Here is a 13658-nt window from a genome sequence, read left to right as displayed (position 1 = left end):
ACGAGATTGTTATTTATTTCAAATAAACAATACTAACTACAAGTACATCTATTCTTACATAAACAATAATACTAGGATATCAATGATACACATTTTGACAACAGGACAATTGATAAAAACAAATACAATGTAAATTCTTTGGTTTATATAATCATACATGGTCGGGAAAGGAATTTTTTCTATTTGAGACTTTGACCTGAACATGCAGAGGATGCTATGTTAAAGCTTTGGTGTAATGTATTAACATGATTGTAGCAATCTATTTGTAGAATTCTTTTATTATACAACATGTTCCGGCAAGTCATGACGTCGTTTGCTTCCATTTGACGTCATCACTATGCCACTGCAATTGGACGTCCTTGATGTACTAAAGTTTTTACGACCTTCATTACAAAGAGTTAGACACAGTTTCTGTTTCAACGTTTCCCAGAATCTTTCACTGAACCAACAGTACAATATGAAATTAAACGTCGATTTCAGAGCTACAAGGAATATAGCTATGTACCAGAAAATGTAAACCTCCTGTGTGTTAACACTCTGCTTTAAAAATGCATTCATAACTACATACGGGGCTTCACAAACAAAGAAAATGATTATCAAACAAACCAGCATTACCGATATTTTCAGTTGTTCGTTTGACAACACTCTTTGCATCGAATGGTCCAATCCAACATTGTTTCTGATATATTTTGTGGAGACTCTGATTTCGTAAATCAGCCTTGTGTTTAATACCAACAAACACAGAAATGGTACGATGGCAGAGAGAGTACAATCGACTACCCAACGATAAATCTCCTTGTCCTCCGGACTGACGAAAAGCCAGGGAACAGTGTGAGAGTACGTGACGGCAGGTGCACAGTATGTTTCATGTGTGACAGTGACGACTTTGTACTCAAAGAAATACGGTATCTGAATAATGAAGGAATAGACAAAAACAGAGACGATGACAAATCTCGCCCTCCGGATGGAGCAAATCATATTTGCTCTCAAAGGATGAACAATAGCAATGTATCGCTCCACCGCGAGAACCACATTTATCCACACCGATGCGCTGAGAAAGGTCGTCAGAAGAATCCTCGCATAGTTGAAAAAGATTCCGAAAAGAAAGCCCTGTTCGTCAGTCACAAATCGCTCGAAAAATCGTGGAAACAATACAACGAGGAAACCAAGGTCAGCCACAGATAAAGCGATTAAGTAACAGTTCGTTGATGTGCAGAGACTTTTGCGAGAGAGAACAATTATGGTTAAAATGATCCCAACAATTCCAATAGCTGAAATTATCGGTGCTAAAATGGAAAAGATGGTCAAATACCCAGGAATCTCCGCCGCCTCACTGTAAGTGTTAGTAAAATTTGAGTAGTCCAAACACAAGCACAGATCGAGATTTCTTAAAACTGCGGTTCCGTTAATATATTCCACACAGGCTGGGTATAGTTCCGCTAAATAATCATTCGAGAAGTTGTGAAAACTTCCATTGTGTTGATCTAGAGTCATCTTGGAGTCTTTGTATTGTCACTGCATTTTCTGCTAAATGGTGTCTTAATTGAGGAATCAATAAAAGACCCTTCTTCTGAAAAAGAAGCAGTGTAAGTATAGTTGAAATGAATTACAGAAATTCAAATAGATCACACATTTAATGCAGTGTTTTCTACTTCCTGCGCAGGAGAGTCTGGGAAAGATAATCTCAAATAATAAAAGATCTGCCGAGTAGAGGAGATATAAATCTTTACGTTATCTTAGCTTCATTGCCAATACAGTGGGAGTGGGGAGTTGTGTTGTTCATGTCTTATCCTATTCAATTTCAACAATGATGTAACAGCCTATGGTAATTATAGGGAAAATAAATGTAACAAAAATGAAAATTCTTCAGTGAATATTGCATATCTCGTTTTTTTAGAGGGGGGGGGGGGGGCAAATAATCCCATGCGTTGGAGAATAATACACTCTGAGACACAAGAACACCCTGTCCTTTATCAAATATGTTTCGAATGTTTTTCCACGGTGTATCTCCAGCCTATTAGCATATGTGCATCTTATTGCCAATGACAGCAGCATATAGTCGTTTCATGACTTTGCAAGGTTTTACGAAAGATATAAATTACAATCTGGATAGTTCAATACCTCTTATGATTCATTCTTTGTGCTGTTTTATACAATATCGTTCTATTTTAGTTTTAAGTTTTCCCCTCTCTTTATTTTTTTTAAATCTATATTTGAATGTTTATATTTCATTTTATTAGCTTTTATTAAACTTTGTATCTAAATTATAAACTTTTGTAACCATACGGCATTTTTTTTCTTTTTTGGATTAAGAAAAATTGTGCGGTTGTAGATTGATATTATGTAGTATATGTCTACGTCAGAATGTCATATCTATATCGTGCCAGCAGGCTTATCCAGGCCGTATATCTATGAAGACGCCTTAAATAGACATAATGTTTAATTATTTTCATTTTTCAGCCCTGACAACCCTTTAAAGAGCAATGGGTGGGGGCATAGCAAATAAAATGTTTAATGTCTTTCACCCACTTATGTTACTACTTTAACTTTTTAGCTTTTGACATAATAAAATTGTAAGATTTAACCTTTCTCCAGGAAAAACTACGCTTATATTGCATTTGTTCCTATATAATATTGTAATTTGCAATAAATGACCAAATAAACATGTTCTTTTCTAGTTATCTTAGTTTTTAAATTAATTATCCAATAAGGATTTAAATGGTCGTCAATAATAGCACAGATACAACCCTTGTTTAAAAAAAACTACTTTGGTACAATTAGACTTTGAAAACTATTTAAAAGAGGACTGCAATTATACACGATCAAAAGAAAGTTGGTCGATTACACGTTACAAAAATGGATCAACTGATTTTATACAATAACCTCGTGGTCCGTGAGTTAATTCTAAAATAAAACGATAAGTTGTATTGCAAGTCTTTCCTTCTTGACTGCAACTGACGCCGTTTATATTGATTACAACATTTTTTAATATCCATGTGCATTTACCATGAATCAAGATCATTTCCGAACACCAACTGAGTTATATGACGACTGGCAAAAACAAAATGCCTTCCATGAAATAATCCAAATTCAGCGTTCATTCATCGATTCCCATAAACACTAATCGTTTGATTTTTCATGTCACTCTGACGGAATGAACTACAGAATATTGTAGTATGATTGAGTTAAGGATCTGGAATATTGTTGTTATTTTATAACTGTGTCAATAGGATCGACACAAATGATGTACCGCTCAATTTGTCGGCGATTCCATTGAAATGAACAAGCAAATTATCGGTAAATATTTAATGGAAGATTCAGGGATTGTCACTGCCTCGGATATTGTTTGATTTATGGTGTCTAACATAGAATCCAGAGAGCAGGAAACGACAGATTGGACTTTTTCCGAGTCATTAATACTTTTATCATTTTGTTTTTATTGATGTGCGGCGATGCCATTTATTCCAACCGAAATGACACTTACTGTTATCTCTGGAACATATCAAAAGGTATTGCTGATATCAAGGAAATACTGCACGAATATATCATGTACACTTATATTTCTTGGTTTCGTTTTTGAATAGGGAAACTGTGTTGTTGTGTGCTTTGTTCTAAAACTCAAAAGTGAAAAGGTATTTTGGGATGCCATTTTTAAATTCATATTAATCACAAAATTACTTTATGCAAATTCTAAGGACTATAGAATGCCGGCGGTGATTTGCTGCAAACGAAATGAAAATACCCGGATACTAGTAATAATGTCGAAGAAATAGCACAGGGTGTTGCAAAAAGCTTATTATATATCTCAGATGTCAGATAAATCTCGGTGTGATTTGTATAAATTTGGTAAAATCTTTGAATAAAAACCGATGATATGTAAGGAATTTCGGGGTTTAAAAAATACATCAAATTCGGTTGTAAGTCTAATTAGTTATGGGTACATGTATGCGGATATTTTTTTAAAATTTCAAATTACTAACAAGAGATGCTGAAACGAACTTAGATTGAGTACTGACAGGTGAGCATTTACTCTTCGCATCACACATGTGATCTGACAAGGGAAATCATTTAAAATATCTGAATATTGGAACTCTCTTAATCATAGTTCATTGCGATTAATGAGTACATTATCAGAGTTTTAGGTACCTTGTAAATTAGATGGATTTATTGCTATTTTAAAAATAAACTGAAATAGAAACGATTTGAAAGAGATCACCAGCTTTGATAGTGGTTAAGAATTTCCTCCTTGGTTTTCCAGACGGGATCGGCAAAATATAGAACACAGTTGCAGGGACTGGGTTCATTTTACACCTGTGAAGCATGCACTGATAAAAAGGCAATCTCCGAATCTCTATAACTGAAATGATGGGGCTTCTTTATCACAGTTAAAGATAGTGTATTACTGGCTTGATTTTGGCTATGCAAGTGTTTTTATCATTTCTTGGGATTTCGGAGCGTACGGTAAATATAAAATCCGATATAACTTGAATTAAAATCTACTCTGATCACAAAAAATAGTTAAAATTACACCATGAAGGCTTTAAAAAAAGTCTAAATGTAGGATTTTCGACGCCATTAGGATATTTGATAATAAGAGGTGGATTTTCATTGATTTCTTAAGCTTAAAGTTTAATGATTAGATTGAAATACTAGAGTATATGATTCACCGAAAATGAATTTAATGGATATTGCATAATCGGCACTTTCAAATTTTTCCCATTTTTCACACCTTGCAAATGCCAACTGACTTTGCAAACTTTGAAACCTATCTTATACCCACGTTTTAGTAACTTATCACCTATCAATTATATACATGTAATAATATCTTAGAAAGAAATTTGTATATGAAGTTGCTGCAAAAATTCAATGATTTATTTGTTTCGCATATCCGATAAAATATTCTGTTTTATGGCGTATTTGTTATTGATAGTTACTCCATGTCAAGGATATTGACACTAACCGTTTATCCACTGCGAACCATTTTTTTTTTTACATAACGCCATCATTGACAGGAAAACTAAGCACAAGGCCTACTCAGCACGACATTTTTATACATCGTAGACAATGCTAGAGAATCTATTAGTATCTGGGGATTTCTTAATGTTTTAATTCAGGACTTTCTCACAGTCAACATGGCAATAAAATGACACATACAAACACATTTGTCAGTAATTTAATTTGTGAAAGTGCTCAGAGTAAAGGTGTTTAATTCTGCAAGATATATTTTTAGACTACATTTATATTGTCTAGGATCTGAATGTGTTAACGGTGGGCAAATTTTTCTTTCTTTCTTTTATTTTTCCGAACATCAGGAAAATGCCAAATCATAAATAAGGTAAAAAGTGTTGGTATGTGAAAACTGTATGAGCCTGGTGGATTTAACGGACAGTGAATACCTTGTTTGCCAATTAGGGGGTCATTCTCCGTCCAACAGTTTCGCCATTATTTACACCAACAATCTTTGTCAAGATATCATCGTCATGTTTTAATAACATCTTTTATCTTCTTGACATGTTTAAAATGAAAATTCTAAGAAATGTAAATAAAAAAGTAATGTTTAGAGATTAATAAAGATAATTTTTTTTAATTCATTGGCACGGGTTTTTTTTTTAATCATTTTCCTTTGTGTGGAGGCCATAGAAATTAGGTCGTATCCTCTGCCTTGAATATGAAAAAAATTAAAACGGTTTCACGCCGCATCATTGAAGCTATATACACTTGCTGTGTGCAATAAAGCGCATCCTCTTGTGCATTATATACAATATACGCATACAGTGTAAATCGAAAATACATAAAGTCATAAGATTGCATGTTGATAATCTCCGAGATCTGTTTATCTTTGTGTTTTACAATATTTGACACTGGATTAAATTAATTATATATATGATGGCTTTGGAAACCGTTCTTTCTACTGCGATTAAACAGAAGTGGAAAAAAATAATAAACCTATCTCATGAGATCTGAACGAAAATAAAACTTCACTTTTTTGGTTTTGATAACACATAGAGAGGCTTCAATTCACAGGGACATCGGCTCGAACGAAGGAGAAATAAATTAATGTCACGAAATGGTTTCATTTAAAGGTCATATGAAACGATATCCTGACCATATTGAGTTATATACGGGAATGAGTTCATAAGTGCCTATTTAATAAGACTGACATTGTTTTTTGGATATTTTATGCAAAATGTGAGCGCCACAGTCGATCAAAATTACTTAATCGGGAAAAGGAACATTGACTTACGCGGCTTACCTCCCTTGCTTATGACGTCAGTAAGACCCAATCGCCTTATAAAGCTATGTTGTGAATACAAATATCCATGTCATTTTGCAGCATTTTAAAAGGAAAAAAATACTATTTTATATAAAAACTTGTATAATTATACTATAATCAACCACGTCAGTATTTTTTCTCTCAAGAAATGAAATCGTGTGCGTTTTTATTTACATGTAATAGCGTGTACATAATGATATTCAGTTTCGAGACTGCAAGGATAATAAATGATTTTCTTCATAGATCCACATGCAAGTATAATATAATTTTAATATAAGCATATTTCTATGTTTTATTTTGATCTTTTTAATGAAATTGACAAATTCAAAAATAAGTCTCATCGTTTTTTCCCATTTGCATGTTCATGCAATTCATTAAGATTTTTTTTCTAAACAACTTGTAGGCCTTATTGTGCCTCATTCGCTTCACGATTATATTGTTTGTTTCACTTTCAAATTCACAAATATGTTACCATTTAATTATTTTTAGTCTAAGAGAAATTTCTTCAAATGTTTTGTTTTTGAAACGTGTACTTGAATGTGCGGTGTTTTGATTTTAAAATGTGTATGTGCGGTGTTTACCCACAGATCCCTTTTATCTCACTTTCTTCCGCAATGTTTTCTTTCGTGTTTTTTATCATTATTGATGCTTGTTCTTAATAAAATCTGTTGATTATCTTCACATTCGTTCACAACTATTTTTATCAAACAACCGATTTATTTTACCGATACATTTCTAAATCCTTAAATGCCATATTTCCGCGATCTAATTTAATAAAACGTTAATACACGTGTACGCAAAGTATTTTCTAAAGATATTTCTACATGTATATATCAATAAGTCAGAAATTTATATTATTTCGAAATAAAATTTAAGAATAATTTTGCGGCATTTTATAGCAGCTCTTAAATACAATCTATGTACACAATGCCACAAACATTTTCATTGGCCTGCCTTATATACTTTTTTATGTGACAAAATAAATCAAATCAATTTAAATGCTTTAATTCCCTTTAAATGTAGCTCAATCATTATACGTACCGAAGAAGAAAATGATGTTTCTATTTCAAAAGGATAAGGATAATTTTACTTTTGTGAGAAGCTGATATTAGATTTATTCATTAACGACCAATTAAAACTAAGTCATCTGTAGGCTACTTCGAAATCAAATGATCTCATTTGAAAAGAAAGACACGTTCATATATGCAAAAATAACTAAAATTTAATCGATAAACTACTGTAAAATTACACTAGTTTTAATGCATTGTTTACATCGGTGGGTCTTTGTGACGTCATAAATCCACAAAATCAAGAACGATAAGCGGGCAAGAATTTTTTCAGGTGCTCAGTTTGATCGGTTATTTCTCAGTACTGCAAAGGCAAAAAAATCTTACATCATGTATTTTAACATTTGTTTATACCAAGCTTTATATTCATGAAAGAAAATCATAGTGTTAAAAATCGTTTCATATGACCTTTAAGTTGAAAGAACTCAATGCAGTCGCGTTTTCAATGGTTTGCATTTTAAATATTATCTTTAATTTCAATTTACAAATTGGGTTGCTTTTATGTTTTCGAAGAAGTTTAATGAATTCAAGGCATAATCAGAATAATTAACCTATTTTTTTTTATATCCCTTTACTCCTTTTTAACTAATAAGTAACAATTTGTTACATTTATATAAAACTTACGGCGCCTGAAGACTGCGTGAAAAAATAATTCATTTGCAGGGTTACAAAATGACGTTTTTGATTTTAAACACCTGTTTCTATTAAGATCAGATTAGTACTTCAAGAAAATATAAACAAAACACGTTTACTTACATGCTATACACGGCTTGACCACTTGAGTAGTGCTAAGTGGTCTCTGACTGTTTGCCGATTTTTGTATCAGCTGTGTTTGTTGTTTACATTAATTAAGGTAAACAAACGAGGATTGTCATACAGAGCGACCCATTAAGTGCACCTTTGTTTCCCTGATTCGCTATATTAAGCCACTACCTGAGTACACCTGTGTATTATCTCCCTACAACTCATTCTGACATTTATTTCACAATTTTATTCTTTTCGAGGTTAACACTCACCACTGTTAAGTCTCTTTTAATCTAGGAGAAATTCATTTTGGCTAAGACATTAGCTTTTAACTTTTGACAAAAGAAAGCCCTCTCGTTAAGTTTATTTCTCTATGAAAGCGTATTTTTGTCTTTTAAGTATTTTGATTCTAAAACAAAAATGATTTTCCCATTAAACAGGGAAACTGTTAATTATAATGTTAAAAATAAAAGAAATATTATGAAAAAAAGAATTTCAGTGGCAACTTTAACTGCATTATTTTATTTATTTAAATCAATAAAAATCAATACAATATGTAAACAAAATTGTTTTCTTATTATGAATTAATTTGAGATTTTAACATTCGTGTGTGGTCGTGCTAATTTATCATATAGTCAATGGTCCATGCAAACGAAATCGAGGCTGGTTATGGTGAACTTAACTTTATCTTTTCGGGCGTAAAAGTTTGAAATCTTGTCTTGTGTTGCCCTAAGATAATCTCGAATAGGGGTCATACGGTTTCATTGTGTAGTTTTAACAATTCATTTTTTTTTGGGGGGGGGGGGGTTAAATATGGTGTCATATAAGTTCAAGAATGTTTATATGATATATTTTATTATCCATTTTAGTAAAACATTTATTCTATATATTTTATGTGAATATGATTTAATCCTATTTACATTTCATTTTCCTCTACATTAGCATAAAGTTACTGTTAAAAATGCAGCATGTACGTGCATATACATGTGTTACATTAAAAGTTTAGATTGTTATAGATAAGTTTAGAAATCTTCGATTTTAAACTTTTAATGTAACACATGTACAACATTATGCCAGTACATGAATGTACAGTAAATACGCCCATTTTAGTCGAGCATCTATTGGCTAAAAAAGGCTTCACGAATAGAGACATGTTCTATTTCAGACGTCGTTTCGACAGCTTCGGAAGTGATCTCCATAATGCAATACCCGGAAGTGACATGAACTTCCTTGCCACTGCGTATTCTCTAAAAATCAGCCAACGCCGAAAGACTCTTGGCATATTGGAGTTCGTTAAAACATTTTATGAATGGCACATGCAAAGCAAATTGTCTGATTCGCTGTGACAATTAGCAATGCACTGCAATAAACGGCCATTAAAGAAATAATTTACGTCCTAAAAATAGGGTTACTAAACAAGTTTACAAGCTTGTATATTGTCCATGCATCATATCGTGTTGATGAAACCCCCGCAAAGATGATAAATGTTTTTATTTCGTATTGTGTCAAGATAATCCAGGGTAAAGGTTATCAGGCTGCATGCATTTAACGACAGATAATGGTGTTTGTTACTGCAAAGACCTGCAGCTTGTTTTATGCAGAAGATGTATTTCAAAGATGGAAAATCAATACGCTGCACAATTCTTTTTTTTTTTTTTTTTAATTTTTCGTCCATAAGATTTTGGGGGCATAAAATCAGATAAGAACGTGCAATTTTCATTTTATTGATTTTCTTTCTTTATTATCACTGCTCTTTGCATATCCCAAGGGCAAACTAAATGTAAAACATGTATTCAAACAGATGTGTCCTGTGCTTAGCCTTAAGACTTCCTGTGGAATAAAACAATCGGATTTATTGTATTGTTATCTGTATCAGTAGGTTTTCCATTTTCGCCGTAAAGTATATAATGTCTGAGGCATTTTTCGTAGACATATTTCTAATTCTGATAAATGTTTAAGATCTAGAGTAAATTGTAATTTGAACGTTATGCCTTTAACCTTGCTCTTCAGAACAGTAAAATATTGTGCAACATTCAAGTTAAATTTTCAAAGTCAGTTCTTTCGAATAGTCTTAATAGCTGTGAATATTGGAATAGCTAACCTAAACGACTGTGCAACATCCGCCCAAAATTAGCTTTTTTTAAAGAATTAAAACATATGGATATATAACGTCAAGGTAGAATGCATATTATATTTATATTGTTTTGTTAATGAACTTAAGATGTACAAGACAAAATTACTGCAGCAAAGATCTTCAATTCAATTCAAATGATGAAATTCTTTAAGGTGAATCTTAAAGCTCGAAGCTCACTACTGGTCATTTTGATCAAAAATAATATGGAAACTTTTTCTATAAAAAAAAAAACATTAGTAATCAAAGACTTCATGCCTTGACAGATTTTTAGCTTTGGACCTTCTTAAGTTAATGTGTTATTTTCTGAATCCAGCGTTCCTGTTTTATTCTTTTCTACTGCTTTCTAATGTGTTTTACTTACACAGGGGTAACATAAAAGAAACTTATAGTGTTCGAAGAGTAAATAATTCATTTACTCGTACCGCAGTTTTTCAGAAACTTTTAAAAACAAAAACGCATCCACACTTAAAATCTAAACAAAGAAAAACGTTGTTGGTATGATATAGTGTAAAGTATTTTTGCCTTCGCACAGAAATCGCCAATGCAAAGAAGTCTGCAGTTAATGATTTGGGGTCATAATATATCCTGCACGTTCCAGATGTGTAGAATTTTTATCGCTTTGAACACACATATTTTTCCTCATAGGAAATGACGTGACATGTGTATTTAATTTTAAAGTCATACATTTCCCGGACGAATATTTGATAAACGTTGTTTAGAATTCAGTAGCACGGAACATGGTCTCACAAAAGCCACTATTTATTTCATTCCCCCTCATGAGAGAGGGGCATTAATTTTGCATTCATTTCCAAGCATTGACGTGGATTTCGAGATTTGATTACGAATTCCCGTAGGGGTGCTATGCTTTCTAAGCTTCTGAAAATTATGAAAAATTAGTAACCTCGGTTTACAAATTAAAAACGTTTTCAGAAAAACAACATCGGAAATAGCTCGCATTCTTGCTAATAAACCACGCTTAATAATGACCTCCTTACGTTTTCAATTGTTTTTACATGTAATCGCTAGATTCTGATACAGAAATTTCCTTTCTTAAAAAAAAATTCATAACCAACCTTATCAGTGCAAATACAGAAATAATTCTTAAGTAATATAAAAAGTAAATATTGAGAAAAAAGTGCATATTTTCCTTTTTTTTTAAATTAGTGAAACTTTTCTTCAAGATAAAAAATATTTAGGGATACGTACCTCCGATTGAGAAAAAAATTATTGTTCCCTCCAATCCAAGAGCTATGCCAACAATCGTCGAAGCTCTGAGAAGTGTGTTGAAAGAACGAAGTATCAGGTGGGATCTGCACCAAGCAAGCTCTTGGTACGGCGTATAAACAGGCTATTCTCTGCCACCACAACACCGAAGTCTCCCCCGACGCTGCAACGCAGCAACACCAGCGCTGGAGCAGCTATTTGATTCGACCCTTGACACTGAATTTACTTCTGCATATAAATATCAAACATAGTCAAACACGTTTGTACTTTCTTGCTTCATTTGAAGTCAAAGATTCCCGACATGGGCTTTAGCGTTTGATGGCACAGGGACGGCTAAATGAAGTAAATTAAAAATCTCATTTGAACTACACGTGTTCGTACATAGGGATATTTTTAGACATCTAATGAGCTTAAAAATAGTTAAAAAGTGAAAGAACCAGCACATGCACAGCCTTGTTACGCTAAGTTTACAAACAATACTCGTTCTAGCTGTATAATGAAGATGCCACTTACTTTTTAAAGATTAAAAACATACTGCTAAGGCAGTGCAGTAACATGTAAATCGTACCTTAGCCTGAATGAACCTGCAAATATTAAGTTAAAACCTTTTTGTTTCTTTTTTCTTCCATTTTTTTTTTATTAAAATTACAAATGCATGCATTGTGTGCCTAAAAATACAGAGCACTCTAGAACGACACATTTCTTACTCGCTTAATATTTTACACCATTGTTGACACATCAAATTAATTTTGTACGAAACCTGAATCTACAATAATTCACCACGCATTGTACCAAAAATACACGGTTTTTGACTCTTATGAGTGGATTTTTTCTTTTTATAGTTTCGTGTTTTGTCTTAAGGGTGTTGTTTACTCAGGGTTTGAGTTCTCAAATTCGGATTGTTATAAAGTTTAGTGTCATGAGTAAAATTTGTTCTAAACACAAAAAGTAATTATGAAATGAATTATTACTGACATAACATTCGATATTTCTACTCTATTATGGAAATAAGCTCAAAAATAGACTTTTAGCCAAACAGAGGCAATTTTGACTTAATTTGCAGATTTTATTTTCCGCTCAAACATTTTTGACAGTACTCTAATATTAAAAGTTTAAATTTCATATTTTGGTCTATATAATTTTACATATTTTCTGTTGGTTTTACCTCACTTATTCATTAAAATAATCGTATGGCACAAATTGCAAAAATATTGAAAAACGCTTAAAAACGATGAAAGACACCATATCTCAAAATTCTAATCATTGACAATATATAAATTTTATGCTAACAGAATAAGGTCTTTATAAGTAGTTTAATACTATAAGTGTTTTGTATTATCATCATTTAATTTTTTGTAAAAAATAATCAAAAATGGGTAGACTTTGAAAACTGATAGAGGAAATTCGGACTTGAATATTTTAAAAAATGATTGCTGAAAATTTAATACTTTGTACCTATTTAGGGCCACTACTATTCAAATACTGTATTTCATTTTTTTAAAGTGTTAAATTATTCGTAAAATTTTCACAATTAAGAAAATCTCAATTGTAGTGTAAAATTTTATGGGATTTTTCTTGATTTTTCAAAATATATTTAATGGCCATTGACTCAAAAAGTAGGTAACTGACCTACTTTTTTGAAAGAGAAAAATAAAAATATAGTCAAAGATTAATTATATTCCATACAATAGATGGCTTTTCATTATCATCAGTGGATTTTTTTTTTCATTCTGAGTAAACGTCATCCTTAAGCTGTAAGAGACTAACAGAGAGAAAAAGAAATGGTAGTGAATGCCTTTAATACAGTGCATCTAAAGATTAACAGCTAATTGCTCTTGCGAATCAACATGCACTGGCAGATTGTGTCTTCGTGTAAAGGCAGTGATACAACATAGCAACCGAATAATGAGCTCTAAGGGAGAAATGGTAGATTATTTCGGATCTTATTTAACCGACATATTTCTTTTATCATTGTACTTGCTACTTTATAATTTAAGATGATAAACTGTATCAAATATCCCGGCCGACAGGTTTAGATAAGAAAGTAGCGAGTTACGGAACTTTTTCACGTTCGAGCCATTTTCATGGATTTTTGTGATCGAACTATTGCAATCGACCTAGTTTACAACTTTTTTTTTCTCTCTCCAAATACATCTAGTGTTATATCTTATAAGAATACCATAGAAGCATTATAACACGAAATTCTTAATATTTA

At 32.2% G+C, this 13658-nt stretch overlaps 1 protein-coding gene across 2 annotated transcripts; it reads right to left on the bottom strand.

Moving 5' to 3' along the window:
* On the bottom strand, positions 1 to 11760 carry LOC128161492 (probable G-protein coupled receptor 139). 2 transcript variants are annotated; one of them, XM_052824778.1, is made up of 2 exons: positions 11426 to 11760; positions 1 to 1570 (listed from the first exon to the last, which is right to left on the bottom strand). In XM_052824778.1, the coding sequence occupies exon 2, from the start codon at positions 1492 to 1494 to the stop codon at positions 280 to 282; it is 1215 nt and encodes a 404-aa protein (XP_052680738.1). In that variant the 5' UTR covers positions 1495 to 1570; positions 11426 to 11760; the 3' UTR covers positions 1 to 279. The 2 variants fall into 2 exon arrangements, with proteins under 2 accessions (XP_052680738.1, XP_052680739.1); XM_052824779.1 differs by lacking the exon at positions 11426 to 11760 and adding an exon at positions 8098 to 8189.
* Between the last annotated feature and the right edge of the window lie 1898 nt (positions 11761 to 13658).

The sequence above is a fragment of the Crassostrea angulata genome, chromosome 8 (genome assembly GCF_025612915.1).
Source record: "Crassostrea angulata isolate pt1a10 chromosome 8, ASM2561291v2, whole genome shotgun sequence".
Lineage (NCBI taxonomy): Eukaryota > Metazoa > Mollusca > Bivalvia > Ostreida > Ostreidae > Magallana > Magallana angulata.
The sequence above is the reverse complement of the archived record's forward strand: the minus strand, read 5'-3'. Positions and strand labels throughout refer to the sequence as shown.